Source organism: Daucus carota, chromosome 5 (assembly GCF_001625215.2).
Source record: "Daucus carota subsp. sativus chromosome 5, DH1 v3.0, whole genome shotgun sequence".
Classification (NCBI taxonomy): domain Eukaryota; kingdom Viridiplantae; phylum Streptophyta; class Magnoliopsida; order Apiales; family Apiaceae; genus Daucus; species Daucus carota.
In genome coordinates, this window is record NC_030385.2 from 37,875,674 (window position 1) to 37,895,896 (window position 20,223).

Below are 20,223 nucleotides of genomic sequence, written 5' to 3' on the forward strand. Positions count from 1 at the left end.
AATTATAGTCCAATTTTACAATTTTATATATTAGTATTGGTATTAAATCAAGATTTTTATAATATAAAATTATTTTAACCTACAAATTTTAATTTTAAAACGTTGATATAGTTTTTATAGACATCTAAAAAATTATTTTATTCTACAAATATTAATATTGAATCATTAATATAATTTTTATAGGCCGCCGCAACGCGCGGCTTCTCAACTAGTTACTTATAAGTCTTAACTAATTTCTAACTTCTGATTCACTTATTTTGCTTTAAGTAAGAAGCATTTGTTTTAAGTCCACCCAAACAGGCCCTTAATGATTTTGAACGAAAAAGTATTGTTATTTATATCACTTGGTGGAAATACTTTTTGTTATAACTTATTATTTTTATGAAAATTTTAATATGAAAATAAAAAACCTATATATTAAAATAAATAACCTATCAATGTATTTGCATTATTATGTTATTAATACTCATAACTCACCAATAATATAAAATTATCCAGGCGTATAATTTAAACTGAACGCTTATCAGTATATATTATAAATCAATATTCTAAAACTCTTATAAATATAATATTATAATTTATTTTAAGTTTTTTTCTGAATAAAAATTCAATATTTATATTTTTACTTAAAAACAATTTTTTTAAATATAAGTTATAAACCCATACTTCTATATATCTGTTTAATATATATATCCAAAATTTGGAATAAAAATGAGTGGGATCGAGATACTATATTTATGTCCTTAGAGCATCTCCAAGGGCCTTATTTATATTTGTTAGCTATAATATGATATATAAATAATCATCTAAAATTATAGCTAAGAGGTTCTAGTTTCACTCCAATGGTATTATGTATAATTATATTATCTAAAATTATACATAATAGCTTTAGATGTTTTACAAATGTAGCAACCCCAATTTTAGTTATCTATATTTTTTTGCTAAGAGGTCATGGTTGGAGTGTAGAATTTTTACCTATTGTCTAAAATGTGCCACATAGATGCCATGTAGGTGCCACATAAACACTTTTACCTAAGAGGTCTAATGCCTTGGAGTTGCTCTTATATATGAATATATTATATATCAAGCACTAATCATAGAAAGCGAATGTTGTTTACAGTAATGGATGCTTTAATCAGAATTAGCAACATGGTTAATGATTAATCCAACTAGAAGAAAATTAATGCAAGTATATAAAATTGGTATGGGGCAAGGAACACAAGAAATATGTAGTGGATGGAGGCAAAATCTGGGGTACGTTCATGCATCTGCAACAATAACTTCTATCCCCCAGTTGACCATTCTGTTTTTTTTTGCCCGGCCCACCTGCCCACTAAAAGTTCTCTCACTATTATGGAATAATTAGCGAGCACTAAGAGTTGATTAGTTCAGGTGTTTTACAATTGCAGAGTTTATTAGCGGTCGTGATTTGTAGTTCTCAAGTAGAAAATGCAATGGTTTTTGATTAATTGGTACAAAAATAGTTCCAGACTTCACCATGATGCATTTGTTATAGAAAAATTGTATGAAACGTACTTTTTACTTGGTACGGGCATACCAGAGACACTCATGTTGGTTGAAGCAAAATTTACTGAGTGCACATAACTGTGTACATAAAATTTGTACTGACCATTGATAAGAAATGTTTTAATTAAGATAATTAATGTGAATATACGAGTTCATTCCGATTAAAACCTACAATATGTCATTATGTACAAGATCGTATACATAATTATATGTCCAAGTATTTTCCAAATTTATTAACTCTTATTTACATAGAGTTAAGTTCTATGAAGTACATTAAAACATTGGAGTACTAGAGTACAAATAATAATTTTTTAGTTTAATCATAAATAATATCTATGATTACCCAAATTCATATATAATTTATCATTTATATGTAGTATTAAACATAATTGTCAATTAATCATTAATATCTTTCAACTTTAACAAGCATTAAGATTGTTGTTCTGCTTATAAATTATATTGATCACTGTTTTATCTTTTGATTACAATATTTATGTTGTGGAACATAATCTGGAGGTTGTCGGATGTTTACAAATATTGTAGAAAAAAAAAGTAAGATTAAAGTGACTAGATTATATTGTATCAATTTTGTACTCCAATACTCCAATATTTTTGTACTTCATAGAACTTGACTCTATTTACGTATGTCTCGTGAAAAGAATTTTGGATAATATTTTTTGTACTTCATAGAACTTGACTCTATTTACGTATGTCTCGTGAAAAGAATTTGGGATGTAAAAACGAACGGTGGACTTGATATCTTTTGGAAAACCAACAGAAACCACCTATCTTCCTCCCCCTGTCTCTGTGGACATATCGGTGGTATATACATTTGTTGTGCTAATCTCTACACTATTGGGATGTCCCCATCTTCCCTTCGGACTCCAACAAAGACGACAAAAATGAAATGGAAACAAAAGCGTCAAAAATTTTCATGAATCTTTAAGATAAGTGTTACTCCCTCCGTCTCTAAATACTTTTCCTGTTTGTACTTTTCACGTTTGCCAACACGCACTTTTGATCGTTAATATCTTTCATTTCGTAGTAGCATTAAATATAAAAACTTCATCGTATTAAAGTACTTGTAAATACGAATCTAACAAGATCCTCATGACTATATTTAGTTTTATAGATTATAAGTAAATTAGTAATTTGTCTCATGTTATGAACAGTACCGACATCACAAACAAGAAAAGAAAAAAGAAACGGAGGGAGTATCCTACAATAGCTACCTAGGCTAAGCCGACTGTATATAGCCAGCTGGTTACGTCACCCTCTGTCAAACCAATTTGTATTCGGTGGAGAAGGAATTTGGAATGAAGAAACTAACGGGCCAGGGTAGTATTTATATTAATAAAATTTTATAATATTGAATAAATTTTAAAATAAAAGTAAATATAAGGGATATTCAAAAGAGCAAACGAGGACAGGAAATAGGATAAAGCGGGTACGGGTACGGGTACGGGTCCGGTATGGAATTTGGATAAAAACGGAATTGAAATTGCATGTTCTCGGCTTAAAAGTTAAAAACTTAAGCTGGAACCTCATCGTCAGTTTCATTGTTGATTTCATCTCGATTTCAAATTCTCGAATTCGGTTTTGGTTAAAAAAAACCGTATGAAAAGAAGAATTATTATACATGAACAATGATCGGTTCATTTTTTTCCGAATTAGTATCCAATCATAATTGGAACCAGATAATCAATTTCGGATTCGATTTTTAAGTTGTTAATTTCGATTTTTAATTTCGGATTTATTCGATTTTTCGCTCACTCTGAAAGGAAATGATATATGCACAACTATTTCCTACTAGTTACCCATGGTGTCAAATCTTACAAGTATTTGAAAAAAAATAAGTATACCGTTGTTGATATATGACAAAAATAATTTTTTTATTGTTTACAAATGTATATGTGAGATCAATCCACTATAATTAATATGGGTTGTAGCCTGTAGGTTTGATGCATCACCAAACTGAATAATCTATGTATTTGTGCAACAAGTGCATATGTGGATGAAGATTCTTGTGAATTGATTAAGGGGCTCCACTCCACATCTTATAACTATCAACTAGAAAATAAGAATCAAGTGATACCATGCACATAAGGCCGGGCTGTATGGACAACTGAATAATGGTGAAGTTTGGTAATGGATCTGCTTCAATATACATGCACCCTGCATAAATATGACGAGGCATCAAAGCATGGGTTTCCCAAGTGTTTGTTTCTGCACTTGTTTTCATTGTTAGTTAGTTATTAGACAACTTCAACTTGGCTGTACGTCGGTATAAACTCGGCCTCCTGTTTTGCTCGCTCCTTATTTCTCCACGTCTCTTGTTATCTTTGCCTCGTATTTTCATCCTCCTTGGTTAAATGTATGTATTAAATGAAGGCTTGCTATGCATTCGGTTGGTCTAGTATTTCAAATGAAGGTTTGCTATACATCAAAATTTGAAATGAATAATTAAACTAAAACATTTTTTTTCTTCGAACATGTATATAGAAATGGATGAATTATTATTGAAGACTCTCCTCAGTCGATCCGGACAACAATAATTAAACCAAAAAATATATAAACATATGCTCTCAGTCTCTTTTTACGATCTGCCCTAACAAGTATCCAAACTTTCAAACAAGCAATACAAGAAAGTGTGTACTTAAAAATTGGGGATAGCTAGTTAGCTAAAATAATGATTATGTAAAATTTGTTGAATCTTTGTTGTCATGCTTTTAGTACTTTAACATATTAGTATATTATAGTTTTAGTACTTTAACATTTTAATTTGACGGAAGATGATATGGAGCTGACATGATAATTATAAATAATGACGGGAGATCAACAAATTTAAAAGAGTAGAGATTTAAAAGATGATAGCCAAATATTTAGCTAACAGTTGGAGAAGTCGTCCAATTCTTAGAGGATATCTATATTTCACATTGTTTGCTGCCACATAAACTATTTTAGCCAACAGCTCACAAGACTTGGAGTTGCTCTTGGAAGTTCATGATTTAAACGGACACTCCTGACCTACAAGTAGGGTAAACATTTCCGACAAAAAATAAAAACAGCTCTGAAACATGTATAGACCGGCTCATCCACAGTGTCTCTATCAAATGTAACATACACACATATACAGCATAACGCCAATATGCTAGCTGCTATTGCCACTTTTCATAATTGCCAAATAACATGAAGAGTTTTGTTCAAGAGATGAATCGATCCTAGGTGCATATAGTCCATATATGCATGGCTAAATTAGTTAGTATATTAATTTGCTCTTTGGATCTTACTGCATAATTAATCGACAATTCCAGTTAAGATTTCATATATTTGTGGGTGTCGATTTCTCAGTATTTTTAGTCCGGACATATATATGTAGCTGCCAAGGTTCGTCAATCATGTGGATAAGATCGTTAATATACGAGGCCCAGCCAGTTCATTTTCAATTATTTAATTGTATTTTTTTAGCTTTTTAATTAATCACATGACAAAAATATTTTAATCAAAATCATACGTGCTTACGAATTAATCGCAAATATGGTGCAATCGGCAGCCCCTGTAGTCCTGTACCATTCTTCGCTGCTTCTAAATATATATGTTGAGATATTGGGGGGAAAAAGGGCAAAAGAAGAAGTGATTTTTTTTTTAATTTTTTTTTTGAAAATGAGAATAAATCTCAACGAGAATCGACAATTCACCGTGATAATTCTTTCATTCAAAAATCTTATTATCTAACCGTCGGACATGCAAGATGACCGGGGAAATTTAGACAATAAAACTTTAATGTCCGAAAAGAAACCGGTCTTCTTCCACGAATCCTGAAAATAAAACAAGAGAAACAAGAAGAATATAAGTCGATATACTTAACAGATTACATCAAAATATTCCCACAATCATGATAACTCATGATTGAGACAATTAAACTCTTAATTAAGGCATAATAATAAAATATTAATATCCTTAATTAAGACACAATTAACGCCCTTAAATAAGGCCCAATTAACGCCCTCAATAAAGAGGCACAATTTACGCACTCAATAATTGAGGCAAAATTTACGCCCTCAATAAAGTGACACAATTAACCAGGCACAATTATCGCCCTCAATTAAGGCACAATTAGCACGCTTTCCTTTCTGAAACCGGATCCGGTCCTGAAATCGCCGTCACCGCCACCATCGGCCACCACCGCTATGCTATCGGTCAAGTTGCCTCGTCGTATGCGAAGCGAACGAAGCGTCTCACATGTAACACGAAAAATCGCCAAAAACACCAAAAACCAAACAAAACACAAGGATTAAACAAGCAAACAAATACCCACAAACAAACAAGATTAAAGTCAACACCTTTCACAATTCCACTCAAAATCATGAGAAAAAGAAAGAATATTGTAAATAATTATAATAGAAGAGCATACCAGTTGAAGCATGAGGAACCCCATAGGATTTGAAAGTCGGAGCAGCATCATATGTTTGTGTTCGGATTTGAAACCCGTAGCAGCACACTTCATTCATTAATTGACATATAAAATATTATGGATATATATTATTATTAATTAAATAATCAAGCAATTAAATAATTAAGTTTAAATCTCTTATAAAGAAAAACATATAAATTACACAAATCATTAACTTATATTAAATTAAGATGATCCAAGTTTGTATTAACACTATTCACTGATCCCAGAATCACCATCTGGATCATCACTAACAAGAATTTGAGATAATATGTTGCAAATTTGAATATTTTATTAACTTTTCCGGCACAGATTGTGCTCTGGTCAATCTGTGTTTAACTTAATAATCAGAAATATACTTGATACTTCTATTTAATTAAGTTTGAGTGCCGTACATATGTAGAACCCGTTAGTTGGTTGTGATTGATGAAGAAGAATAAGCATGCAACTAGCTAGGTAAAAGATTCATGCATATATGAACATATCAGCACTGTATAACTGTGCTTAGTCAATCTAATAATTACTTATCCTAATATCCCTGGAGCTAGATCATCAAACATCTAAATCAGGTGACAAAAAACTATTCTAACAAGTCTATCAGAATGTCACCCTATCTGCTGATAACATATTTTTAAACTACATTCACTACCCTAGAGATTTTGGGTTCAATGCATTCGAACTCCTTGACAAAAAACTATGACATATATAGTCTAATTGAGTAATCAAATTGACATCATTTCGTTTGTTTAGTCAAATAGTGTAATTTTCCAACTAATTAGTTGATATATGATCTTTTCTATGGCATTTTCGTTCAGACAAAAATCCTTTGTACATGTATGATTCAGTTGTTATAGAATAATAGTACATGGTTATGAGAAGTGTTGATAACATAATTCGATTGACAATAATTTAAAAGTGTACTTAGTTTATGATGGAATAACACAAAATATACTAGGGAAGTGATGGATGTTCTTGTTCATCTTGATTTCTTAGGAAATTGCAAGAAATTCTGGTAGCTAGTTAGGCAAGAATGTATAGAAAATCTACAAACTCATACTCATAATGATTCGAGTTATTGTAATTTTTCGATGAATTAAAGATATTGGAAAATAGAAAAAGGGTCAGAATTTTTTCGGGACTATCATAGCCCAATTTTATGAGAGATTGAGAGCGTGGAGTAGTCCTTAACTCATATAGATCAAGCATAATAGACTATCATGAAATTGATAAATAATTAGACATCGATCTTATATATAGCGAGAAGAGATGTTTAGACAATCATGGGTCTGTTTGGGAGATGTGACATTAATTTTGAGAGGATAGGTCGTGAATGATGTATTTGATCATATCGTGAAATTATAATGCGTCCTCAAACCAGTAATGATAATGATGAGATATCGGTCTAATAAACAACTCTCTCTTTTTTTTTTTTTACAGAATAAACAACTCTTTGAATATATGATCACGAGTGAATTCTAATAATAAAATTACACGAGTGAGCCTTTATAAATATAGTCTCATAGCGACCTCCTGAGAATCTGATTACATGAGTGACATCAAACATACCTCTCTGCCGTGCACTCAAACTGGTATACGTGCACTCAAAGTAGCATACTCATACCAGTAATAATAATAACGAGAGACTGGTCTTGTGACCGATTTTTAAGAGCCCAGCCACTTGAACGGATTTTCCTAATAATTAAAAAAATTAGATTTTTCCGAAACAAAAACTCGGTATTTATTCCTGTAAATTGTTCGGTTGTTTGTCGAGGGAATTACTTTATTTTAAAATGTAAGCATTATGTAGCGAGTAAAATATATGGTGCTCAGATAGGATTTTCGCAAAGAAATGTTTTATACATTTTTGTCACATTGCAATAATACAGGAAACTATATTTGCTAAGCGCCCATTAACTTAGCGGTTCTCCAGATGAGTAGCCCACTCAATTTAGGGGCAGATGTGGCCCATTTCAATTTTCTTATACTAGGTGAAGGCCCAACACAAGTACTACAATGGATAGTCTAGTACTTATTCCAAATCTCAGTAAGGTGTCATTTGGTAATGAGTGAACCCTTCAAAACTGAACTGGATGATGCATTTCCTCCCGTTAAGCTTGTTTGTTAAAAACTTTTGCACCTGAACGACACCGAGAATTAGCTGGACGACTGGTGTTACAAAACTTGGTTGAACCGTCCAGATAGCAGATGACACAAGCTTGAGTTTGCTGATCTTCTTGTAATAAATTTTATTTATACTAATAACACAAAGCTTTTGTTCATCCATAATTTCTGCACTTACTTTTCATTTTGTTTGGCATTACTCAAGTAATGATAGTAGGATTAAAATATAACCTGCATGGATTTCATAACTGCATGCCAATATCATATATCTCAATCGACATCAGTCCTATTGCATGCTGATTCTGCTGTACAAACAAACCATGGGCGGCTGGCTAGTAGTTCCATAATTGTTTTAGTCAGTATGCAGTGGCGCAACCAGGATTAAGTGTTGGGGGGGCTGAACTAAACCAGAACATAAACTAAGGGATTAGTAGTATGTCTGCGTGTCTTAACCATCATGATAGAAAGATTTCCTATACTTTAAAATCCAGATTAATCTTTATCTGCTCTCACATCATAGATAAAATTGTCTAACTGATTTGATAACAACTCCAGGTCTAGTAAAGAGAAACCCATTGGATGAAATTGTGCAAAGGCATACCAGTTTTGAGTTATTGAAACTTGAAAATTAATTCCTAGGATCCAAAGAGCCAATACAAAGTAGTAGCTCTATGTTTTCTTCTGTGAAACAGTTATTCATCTCTTGGGAAACAGTTACCATAGCTCTATGGTTCCTTCTATATGTTTCCTTTGTAAAACGGTTCCTTCAATAGTCAATGTGTGTGTATGACTTATGAAAGCATGTCCAAAAGCTTCTTCATATGGGCTCTTTAGCCAAAATTTGAAGAATATGGAGATGAAATGAACTCCAACAAGCTCAGCACCTCTTCAAAAACTTAGGAGCTTTGTTTGCTTCCTCAACAATGAGGAGCACACTCTCCCTCTTAACTATATTTTATATTATTTTTCTTATATACAAAGTACTCAACATGCATGATACAATTTAGATTAAGTGCCTTCTCTTTTCTTTTTTTGCAATAAATCCCTCTCTATGATATTTATAATTCAACGGGGGCTAAAAAAATCATATTGACATCAATAATTCAGCGGGGGCTAAAAAAAAAAAATCCATTGTTTTTTCGAGGTTAGAGGGGCTCTAGCATCCCCTAGCCCTCCTCTGGTTCCGCCACTGTCAGTATGGTTTTAGTATGAAAAAGAAGCCAGTAATAATATTGGTTAAAAAAATCAAATCCTTCTCCTTTTGATGCAGGTGCAAATAAAGATAAGACTGCGTACATCAAGGTTAGAGGCCTGTAGAATGAGACAGTAGTCGGATTTTGGTGTTTACTGGTTAGACAGACGCTGATCAGATTTGAGAGGAGATTATCGTCTAGGGTATAGTTTAGATGCCTTGAAAATTCGAGACAGGATTGGACCGTCCAGCAATTGATCAAATGCAAGTTGTTTAGCCTTACACTTTAGCCAGAATAAATTACACTTATGATACAAGTTGCTAAACTGATAAGTTCATTTTGGCCAATAATTTTTTTTTACTTGGCAAAAAGATGATTATCCTTTGAATTGCTGGAATACATGATTAACTAAGATATGTTATTAGAATTTCAGCTGGGGTGGAACAGGTGAAGGTGGGTGAGCGCGACAGTTCAGATTAAAAAAGTTCCCAAGTAAGATGCTAGATTGCTGTTTGCAAGTTCTGAAGAAAAAAAAAACAATCAATGTGACTATTCTTTTTGAAGTTTGTTTGTAAGGAGGTATTAGAATCTTGTTTAATCAAGATTTAAGGAACATGGGCATATGAATATTGGAGGTAGTGAGACTAGTTGTGGTTTAAGTTACTGGGGAATATCACATCAGAATAAAGTGGCCAAAGTGCTGCTTCTGCAACTTGCGGAAATGTGGTAATTTGAAAAGGAAAAAAGAAGAGAGAAAGTAGGACAGCTTTGCCATTTGATAAAAAAGAATTGGCTAGAAATTGAGTATTGCAATGACTACCGAGTTTTGATCTCTGGTAGACAGATCTAGGCAATAAAGATTCAGCAAGTACTTTTTTCACTAGGAGGCTATGTAGTCTCGTATTCGGGGGCGGATCTAGGATTGAAATCTTAGAGGGCAGCAAGCAAATTTTTGGAAAAAACCTATATATTTCCAAATTTTCTAGTGACACTTCTATAATTTTGTAAAATTTCATATGGTGAAAAAATATAAAAAAAAATAATTTGGGCAGGACACATGTCCCCATGCCTCTTACTAGATCCACCCATCAGTCGTATTCACATAAAAAAATTGAGGCATAATGCCTTTTAATGAGAAAAAATCACTATTATTGTATATTGTAACAATCGTTTGTCAGGGACCCGGACCCTAAAGATTATAAATATAGGTCACACCACTGTTAATTAGTTTAAAACCATTATAATGCTTAGTGTTTGCAACTTGAAAGACAGAGACTTTTTAGCATGGTTTTTTAGAACTGTGCTTCTTTTGCTGTGGCCGGGACAAGCACAAACTCTTGCAATTTGTATTTAAAGATGTGAGAAACAGAGAATTTGATGCAAAAGGTATTAACTGTTTCGAAAACAAAACATGAATACCAGCAGAAGTTCATTGTCTGCAAGTGAAGGAGAATCTTAGGATGCGATTTAATCTATTGCCAAGAGATAATGATGGGATATTTACTTTGAGAAGATAAGATACGCTTAACCTTTCGATGTGAAATAATCAAATAGAAAGCATATAAAAAACCAAGTGTGAAGAAGATTCTTACTTTTCAATATTTAGCATTTAGCGGATTCTTGTTTGAATTTCAGAAGTGGACTGTTGTCTTTCTAAAGCAATTATTAGTGCAACAATGTGAATATGTGACACTCTTGATTGAACTTGAAAGCATCCATAACAGATAAGGAACTTGTACAAGAAAATTTTCCATGTTGTAGTCGAAGAGTAGTTGGATGATGGCCATGCCCATGTGAGTGAGATATTGTCCATTTTGAGAGTGGTTGCAGAATATAAGTAGAGCTCTTAAGTGGAGTAGATGCGAAAGGTTTGTTGTTTGTTCTATCGCTGACATAGAAAGAGCTTTCGCCTCTGTTTTCTTCTTGCCGCTTTTATCCACCATCTATTGCCACAATTAGTGACAACAGGGGTCTGACTTGTATCAGAGAGCTTGAAACTTGAAAAGTATGAGCGACCAAGAATCTTAGCTAATATCTAGGACCGGTACAGTGGTACTTATCGTCAATTTGGGATTAGATCTGAAGGAACATTTGAAATTCTTTAGTTGAAATGGGAGCTCAATTCATATTCCAATATCTGAAATGGGGTGTCAAATAAGCATAACATGAAAACTTTCACCACAAAGAGTGCACTATGACTCAGCAAACTTGGACTGAGCATCTGTTGATATGGCCAATTATGCCTGAGGATTCCAAACAAAATAATTCTATGTTCTATTAATTGCAGTTTTCCTCAAAATAATTCAAGATTAGTCGCTCAAATTGAATACCAACAATTGATATTTTGAACTTCATATTCTAGGATAAAGAGAAGATACTAGAGCTAATATAGACTGCACTGCATAATCTGAAGAACATAGAAGATTTTTCAGCTCTATATTCAAACCAAAACAGGTATCTTAGCGACATAATGGACTTGTATATAGGTTCTTACGCTAATAAACGGGCTCTTCAAAAGATCCAATCTATTGAGGCAAGGAATAACACAAAATCCACATAAAATTGGCTGGAAATCTCAATAGTTAAAGAAAAATAAAAAGATTTGCCTGTTTGATAAAACTATCTCCGGGTTAAGCCCAGGGGATTGCACTGTTTAAACCAGGTTGAGGTCCTTGGAGAAAGTTTCCTGGCAGATTTTGTTCTTGTGTTGGCTGGTCATGAGTAGAGTTTCCATACAAATTTCCAGTTTTCGTGCTACTGGACATGTTAAAGGCCATGATTGACTCTTCATTTTGCATGTTCCAGCCGTACAATGCTTTCTCCATTCCAGTTCTACTAGAATGTTGTTGAGGCTGCTGCATGGCTGCAATAATTTTATCCGGGAATGGAGGTTTAATGTTTATTGATGATGCTGATTTGGGGTCGATAAGATTGACTGTTGTGATATCATGAATGCTTGATCTCCTCTTATCTTTGCCTCCTGAAAGCTGTCTAATAAAATACTTCTGAGCATGACTAGCAACTTGTGTTGGTGTTCTAGAAGTCACAAAATTTCGAGAAATGTTTCTCCAGTCCCCTTTACCATACTTTTTAAGCCCCAGTAGAAATTGTCTGAAATTAATCATTAAAACAAAACTTCAATAATGGTTTTACATGAATACAGAAAGTAAATTAAACCCAAAAATTGCAGAGGATTCATTCCTTTAAAACTACAAAACTTAAACAACATATACATTGTTTTAAAGTCTATAATTATTAATTATAGATGGACTGTCTTTTAAAATTGTCAAGCAACTGCACATGTAAAGTTTAATTATTAATTTTGACAATTTAATAATTAAATTAGTGGACTAAGACTGATAAAATATACTAGGTACCTGTGTTCTTCCTCTGTCCATGGCACACCTTTCTTCCTTTCTTGATCACAAACCCGACCTGACGAGTTTCGTTTTCCGCCTGGAACATAAAATTGTTTCAGCCCATCAAAGCCTTGATTGTTGATCCACTCTAGTTCAAAAGAATGATCACTAGCATACCCTGGAACTGGAATTAGTCCAGCCTCTATAACACTAACATCTTCTTCCAATTCTCTGTACTGTTTGATCACATCGTTCACCGTCTTTCCAGGGATCATGGCTGCTACATTGTACCATCTATCTGGAGTATCCTTATCAAATAAAGCTAATGCATTCTCGAATTGCTTGTTTTCTTCAGGAGTCCATTTCGTCTCCTTGATTTCAAAGAACCAGTTCGAATTAGCCCTTGAGAGGATTCCCATTCCTTGATTCATTGTTCTATTATTTGGATACAATTGTTGAACATAAGTGGACATAACCAAAATGCAACAAAAAAAAAAGGTCTGGTTGTATTTTTTTTCTGGCTCTTTATTGAAGAGATAAAATGCAGAAGAACTGAAATTATATAGGGAATCTAGAAAAGGCCTAACTTTTCAAGAAATTGCAGAAAAATGAGATCTTGGTTGTGAAGAAGATCTAAGAGCCAAGAATTTCAAGATTTATAAGAAAACAGTTAAGAGAGGTAATGCTGATATTTGTCAAGTCAAATGAGTGAAACATATAACAGAAAGCTGCATGATAAATGAACCTCAACTGTGAAAAAAACAGTGAACATAGAGAGTTTATGACAAGGAGGGGTATTATAAGTGAGATGAAAGAAGAGAAAATCCAAATTTGTCAGCAAATTGTACTTGTTTGTGAGAGGAAGAGATCTACAGAGCCACAAATATTAGTAGAGAAAAGAGAGATTTGCAGGATCATAGGTGTTGAGTTGTGATTGGCTGAGATGCTGTTTTGGGGAAATGTGCAAAATAATAAAAATAACATAATCATTCAGATACATAGCTGCCCAATCAAAAGCCAAGAGGGACAATCTGTCAATGCTGCATTAGGTGCATTATGCATATGACTGTTATGACTATTTTAGTCATTTTAAACACAAGAATATGAGAGTTGGGGAGTGATGGTGGTGTTATAATAGCTGTAAACTCTCCTACCAATTATTACATAACCAAACCTAGTATTTATGTTGCGCTTTTAGCGCTGGCTACGGAGAATGTAAGATGTACGCAAATATCTCCTCTATTTTTAGAGACGCTCGCCAAATCCTAATGCAATTACAGTTGCCGATATGTTTTTATGATCATAAAATTTTAATCCTAGTAATCTCAAAACTAGGATTAGTTGCTTTTGCACATTCTAGAAAGTCTCCTATGCTTTTTTAGTTTTCTTCTCACATATTCCTTATGTTTTGACTGTACATTCCAATAATTGTTTGCATTTTAATGCCCATACCTCCCTTTATTTCACTTAATGGCTGAATGTCCAAAAGGGTGTTCTTTAAATTTCAAGTTTATAAAGCTTATAAATTTTAATTTTTTGTTTCTTCAAAACATAGTAGGGCTTGAGTCTGGCATGAAGAATATCAGTTCTAATTTCGAGGAAAGAACCAAAGGGTTTGCGTGATTACCTGATTAGTTTTCTTCCTAAGAAGATTATCCTTAAACTCTGCTAAGCATGAGAATTTAAGACTTAAGATATGTCTAATACTTAATTATCATAACACTAAGTTAAAGAGCTTTGGATTAGGTACAGAATGCCACTACAATATTTTACTTCCTTAAAGATATTATGTTATGGTTTAATGTACGAATTGGTACTCATTGAGAATAAATGCATTATTTTTTCAACTGCAAGTTGCTATATTAAATCTTGTTTCTTGGCAAATAGTCTTTTCAGTTTGTTGTTTTTAGATTATTGTAACTTATAAGACTGAAAGACATAGCTTTCAGATGTTGAAAAAATGAAAATCATTGTTTGTAGTTTAATACTAGTTGGCTGCACCTAAAACTTTATTTTAAGTTACCAGTGCTGATATCTATGGCCTTTTGTATGAAGGAGACAACAGATTTTAAAATATAGAATTGTTCCCTCTCCTACTTGTACTTCTTTATTGTTACTTTAAGTAAGCTTACAACATTTTTAATTTTCTGTGATTTTGTTTGATTATTTTAGTTTATAAAATTACTCTGGTGGGCTTACTGAGGGATATTGAGATGACAAATCAAACAAAACCCAGAGACTTGTTGCTGGAATCACATATTAATCTACATGGATTGACTATTTGTCTGCACCACAACTGCATTAGAGTTTTATTGAATGTGGTAAATCTTTTGGGATTACGATTATGAGGATAAGATGTTTTAAGGGCACGAGATGGCGAGATACGTGCACAGACATGGTATGTTTATACTCGAGAAAAGTCTCAGATGCCACAAAACCCACAAATTATGTCCAAAATAACATAGTTGAGAGAAATGGCCAAAATACTATTTATTAATGTCTGATAATCCAGCTGAAATTTGGAATAAAACGCTAATCGTGTTGCGTTTAGGCCTGAAAGATCCTACAAAACGCAACACGGTCTGGTGTTTTAGGAGCAAAACGCTAAATGAAATAGCGTTTTGGGTTTCAAAACGCTAGATAGTGTAGCGTTAGCGTTTTGGATTGTAAAATGGTAGGTGGAGGTCATCTTCTCTAGGCTTTAGCACTGGTATTTGAGGTAATTTTCTTGAAAATTGTGGCAGTGAGGACCAACACCCCTTATACTCATGGCAGCGATGGGGTTCATGGAAACAGTCGATCGTGTTATGTGCCAGGAACTCATAATATATATCCGAAAATAATCAATTACAGAAATTTATATACTCTCACACTCATGTCTCGGTTCGAGCCAAATTCCAGACTTAAAGAGGCTGCAAGAATATGTTGTACAGTCTATCTATATAATTGGTGATGCACAAACAGTGTGAGCTTTGGAAAGATAAAATAATAGCACAAATAGTTCATGTTGTAGTATTGATAAAGGAAATGCTTCTTGGTGTCTCCAACTCTGGTTTCAATGGTATATGTTGGAAATGGAAGGGTAGATTAAAATAAAGGAACACTTTCCACAAGTGGAAAGATTCCTTTCCCTACCTTGTTTCCATAAAAATGCATATGGTTAAGTGAATGAGGTCATGTGGGCCACTTGTGCAAGTAGTAATGCATTAAATTGCCACCAAATGACAATAATGCTACTCATCTACCAATAGTCTACATCACTCTAGGTGTAGGAGAAGACTTCCATATCTTTCCCATTGTAAGGCAGGCTGCCTGAATGAAAGATGCCAGACTCACAACTATCTATCGAAGTGCTTCTCGCGATGATCAAGTGTCTACTTGCTATGGCCTTTCTCATTGAGCAAGGAAAGAACAGACAAGATAAAAATGCCACACAAATGGAAATAGAACTGAATCACTTGCTTTTTATAAGCTCATTTATGATTTATCAAAAATTCTCAATGGAGTAAATTGCAAAATGAATGAAGTATGAACTTTTACTAACATATACACTCTCAATGGCAAAAATGTTTGATCAAGTTCTAGTTTGCTCCAAAGTAGGTTGATCTCACCTCACCATTTTTTTTCTTGATTGCATCTCTTTCGTGTCTTATATAGTTATGTTGTGTTTCATCTTCACATCTTTAAATTCATGATCTGCCTTTCTATATGTATATGTGGATGTTGAGTTGTATCAGCATTGCGGAAGATCTTTAGGAGGTGGTAAAATTGACTCGTTTGGACCCTTTCCATTTTCCACCAAGAACGCCATTTTTAGTCCCCATGTAGTGTGTACTTCCAAGTGACAATGCATGAACCAAACTCCTGCAAATATGGAACATTATCTCATTAGTTCCTCATTTTGAAGTGTTTATATTCCGTAAATGTCATAATCTTAAACATCGCTTAAGTACCTGGATTATCTGCACGAAATCTAATGGCTGTCCATCCACCAGATGGTACACCAACTGTGTTCCTTTCAACAGGATCAACAAGGTTAAAATTCTTTGCATCTTTCTTCGGATTATAGTTCCCTAGTCCTCTGCCAACTACGAAGAAATTGAATCCATGAAGATGAATAGGATGATTCTCTGGTGATATAATACTGGTATCTTGGAGAACAATCTGAACTGTGGCATTGTAAGGTAGCCTGTAGACTTTTGTACCAGTTGTGGTTCCTAAATTGGCTGGTGGAGTGCCTGTATAATTGTAAACAGAAGGTGGATTTGCTGGAAAATCAGTTGTAAAAACGCCACTGGTTTTGAAGTAATGTGCTTGAAGAAGAGCCGTAGTAGGCATGACAAAGGTCACATTGTTTATACTAGCCACGACTCGGCTTCCATTACCAGCTCTACAACTAGGACAAGGATTTATACCTAATCCAACTGTGAAAAAAAGGGAGTGATCAACTGTCAATGGTACTTTTGCCGGAAATCTTTTTGAATTTAAGCTTCGAAGTGACTGTAAGAAGTTTTCAGCAATTGGGGTGGCGTTTTGTGGGGGTGGCTTTGTGAAAGTAGTTGGAGCATTTGCAAGTATTCCAGAATAATGCAAAGTTGCTGTTGCTGTCACATTGTCAACAGCTATTGGAGAATCCATAAATGGAGAAACGGCGACAAGGTATTTGCCAGAGTTTTGATCTGCATCAACTATAACATTGGTGGTCTGGCCTGGGGCAATCAGGATTGTATCCGTTTTGAATGGCTTTACATATGTAGCATCCACTTCAACCACAGTCAGCTTGTGTCCAGCAATCTTAAAGAAAAGTTCTTCATTAAGTGCAGCATTAACGATCCGCAGCATGTAAGACTTTCCACTATCAACACTCAATTGGAATGCATTCTGCGTTGCACAACCCGAGACTGATCCTGGCAGGCCATTAATTGTATGAGCATCCGAGACATTCGGTGCTAAACCTGATTTTAGCGCTTGATTGATCACATTTTCAGTGTCTGATTTCCACCATTCACCTACAAAAACAAGTAAACTCGATAATGAAATATTAATCTCTCAAGCCAAACACATTAAGCTTTTGAACATTTAGTTTTACCTAGAACCACAACAATTTCTCTGTGAGGTTTCGGAAATGGATAAGGGACGCCAAGCTTAGGGTGGATTACAATGGCACCATGAACCGTTGCTCGTAGCCATAAAATATGTGCATGCCAGAAAAGTGTACCCCGTTGGCCTGTAATAGTAAAATTGTAAACATAATTTTGTCCTGGCTGAATAGGGCATTGTGTGATGTATGCAGGTCCATCTGCCCACCCTGTCCTCAATTGTCTAATGCCATGCCTGCAATTCATTAAAATGAAAACAAATAAGTTTATATATGAAATGCAGCTCTGCAACCGTTAATAATAAGAATTATAATAACTGTAAAACCTTACCAATGTATGGAAACATTGTATTTGACATGATTAACGACGTTGATGAGGACTGTGTCGCCTTCTCTGGCATAAAGAGTAGGGCCTGGGAAGCGATTGTTAACCAGCACAATTGGCTTGCTTGAACACAAGCGGGTGGTTTTCCTCATCGACACCTTTAAATATAATACACCCACCAAAAGGGATCAGAAATTTAAATTAGTGTGTGTGCGCGGTTGTTTATAGCTTAAAAAATGCATTATTGTACTTGCATCGAATTTGTAATTGCCAGCCTAGATGTTTATTCTGTTAAAAATGTACTTACATCGAACTTGTAATGGCGAACTCTGGATTCCACCAACAGGGGAAGGAAGCACGCGACAAGGATCAAAACTCGGGCCCAAGACACCATCTTTCTCTTCTGTGACTTATTTGAATGAATGTGTTTGATCTCTGTGAGATTAATGAAGGGTTAATGTAGCTTGTTGCTGTGAAGAATGACTGATCAGCTCAACCTTATATACATGCAGATAACTCAAGCCATTGCTGCAATGTCAGTTTCAGCAGTTAGGTGAATTAATTCATTCTTAACAAAAAAGCAAGATATTCAAGGGGAAATTAGTCTTCCTGCTAATATCTTACATGTCACACAAAATACTATAACAATTAACATAATTCTTCTAAGCGAATTTATATCTGCTTAATTCCCGCTTGATTTTGCTTTATATTGCCTAGAGTATTAAGGAGCGGGAATTGAAGCAACTAGAGTAAATATGACTAGGAGCCCGCTGCCCCAGAATTAGAATTATAACTTATAACTTGCAGCGACTTATTACAAGCGTTCAGTTTAAATATTTTGTTTGGCTTATTTGATATTATAGATGACTTCTAAGTTATTAAAAAAATGATAATAAAGATAAATTTGATAGCTTATTTATCATGGTTTTAAAATTGATTTTTATTACAAAATCATAAAAATAAATAAGCTGAAAAAAAAAAGTACATCCTACCAACTTCTGACTAGGTCAGTTTCAGATTTATTTCAAAATTTAATCCTAACTTATTACATAAATAAATAATTATCAGCTTAAAATCGAAAATGACTTTTAAAACCCGGACATAAAAGCCCACGCAAACACACTCAGTTCTCATAGAGTGCTAATATATTCTAGTCTAGTCCAGGGGTCTATAGCTCCGGGTTCGAGAGTTCGACACTGCTAAAATGACTGCGTCAGGGTACCAGATGTTGCAAGTTCAGAACTCAGCGGAGAAATGAGTGTGTTAATGTTAGGGATTTACATTCGGCATTCAACCAATTTCTACGGTTTTACTGTGTAAAACTGGAAGGCCGCTCCATGCAAGCCAGACCGGAAACACAAAACACCTTGTTTGAAAGCAAAGTTAAGGTCTGTACAGTATTAAACCAAACGGTGGGTATAACTAAATATGCACCTCTAACAACTTATCAGCATCTCTCCTTTTCTATGTAAATTCATTTAGATCATCACTTAATCACTATCAAGTTGTTGTTCTGATAACGGTGATTTGACCCTAACACCATGCCCTCTATTGTTTTATCTTCTAATCACTCACCAACTTGGTAATACTTGCCCAAAACAAAAATAATATTGGTCGTTTTACCTCAGTCCTATCTAGTGCACAAGATTCCTGATTCATTAATTCTAATTCTACAGAGTTTTAGTCCTCATTGTACAGGGTTGTATTTCCAGAATTCAGACACTCAGATATCGGAAAAAATATATATATGCTAATTATCCCATGCTGTAACTCAATATAAACTCTATTATTTTGTTATCATGTCAAACACGACCTCCGGCATATAAGTATGTGATCTCAAATATTAGATCCGGGGTTATCTTATACGTGAGGGTATACATGAAGTAAGATTTTAAGGATGACTGGACATCTGGACCAAGCAGTCTAGCTCAAATCGTGTCAAGTGCGCTAACAAGACCCTTCCCTGCTATACCTTCAATTTCATACCCATTCTTGGTAGTCGGACTTTCAATTATTATATCAAGGAGAAGTTTCTTGGCCTCTTTTCAGACCTCACTTTCTCTGCGTTCAAATTTAAAATAGCCGGAGAAGAATTATTAGATTTTACGAACTTTCAACTTTTTATAAGAACATTTTAAACTGATGTC

At 34.2% G+C, this 20,223-nt stretch overlaps 2 protein-coding genes across 2 annotated transcripts; both read right to left on the reverse strand.

Moving 5' to 3' along the window:
• Positions 1–11,702: 11,702 nt before the first annotated feature.
• On the reverse strand, positions 11,703–13,509 carry LOC108220214 (transcription factor DIVARICATA). Its single transcript, XM_017393915.2, has 2 exons — positions 12,672–13,509; positions 11,703–12,405 (listed from the first exon to the last, which is right to left on the reverse strand). The coding sequence occupies exons 1-2, from the start codon at positions 13,124–13,126 to the stop codon at positions 11,925–11,927; spliced, it is 936 nt and encodes a 311-aa protein (XP_017249404.1). The 5' UTR covers positions 13,127–13,509; the 3' UTR covers positions 11,703–11,924.
• A 2,588-nt stretch (positions 13,510–16,097) lies between these two features.
• On the reverse strand, positions 16,098–18,550 carry LOC108221033 (laccase-4). Its single transcript, XM_017394932.2, has 5 exons — positions 18,384–18,550; positions 18,083–18,234; positions 17,743–17,987; positions 16,607–17,662; positions 16,098–16,517 (listed from the first exon to the last, which is right to left on the reverse strand). Exons 1-5 carry the CDS (start codon positions 18,468–18,470, stop codon positions 16,387–16,389), a joined length of 1,671 nt encoding a protein of 556 aa, XP_017250421.1. The 5' UTR covers positions 18,471–18,550; the 3' UTR covers positions 16,098–16,386.
• Positions 18,551–20,223: the final 1,673 nt, after the last annotated feature.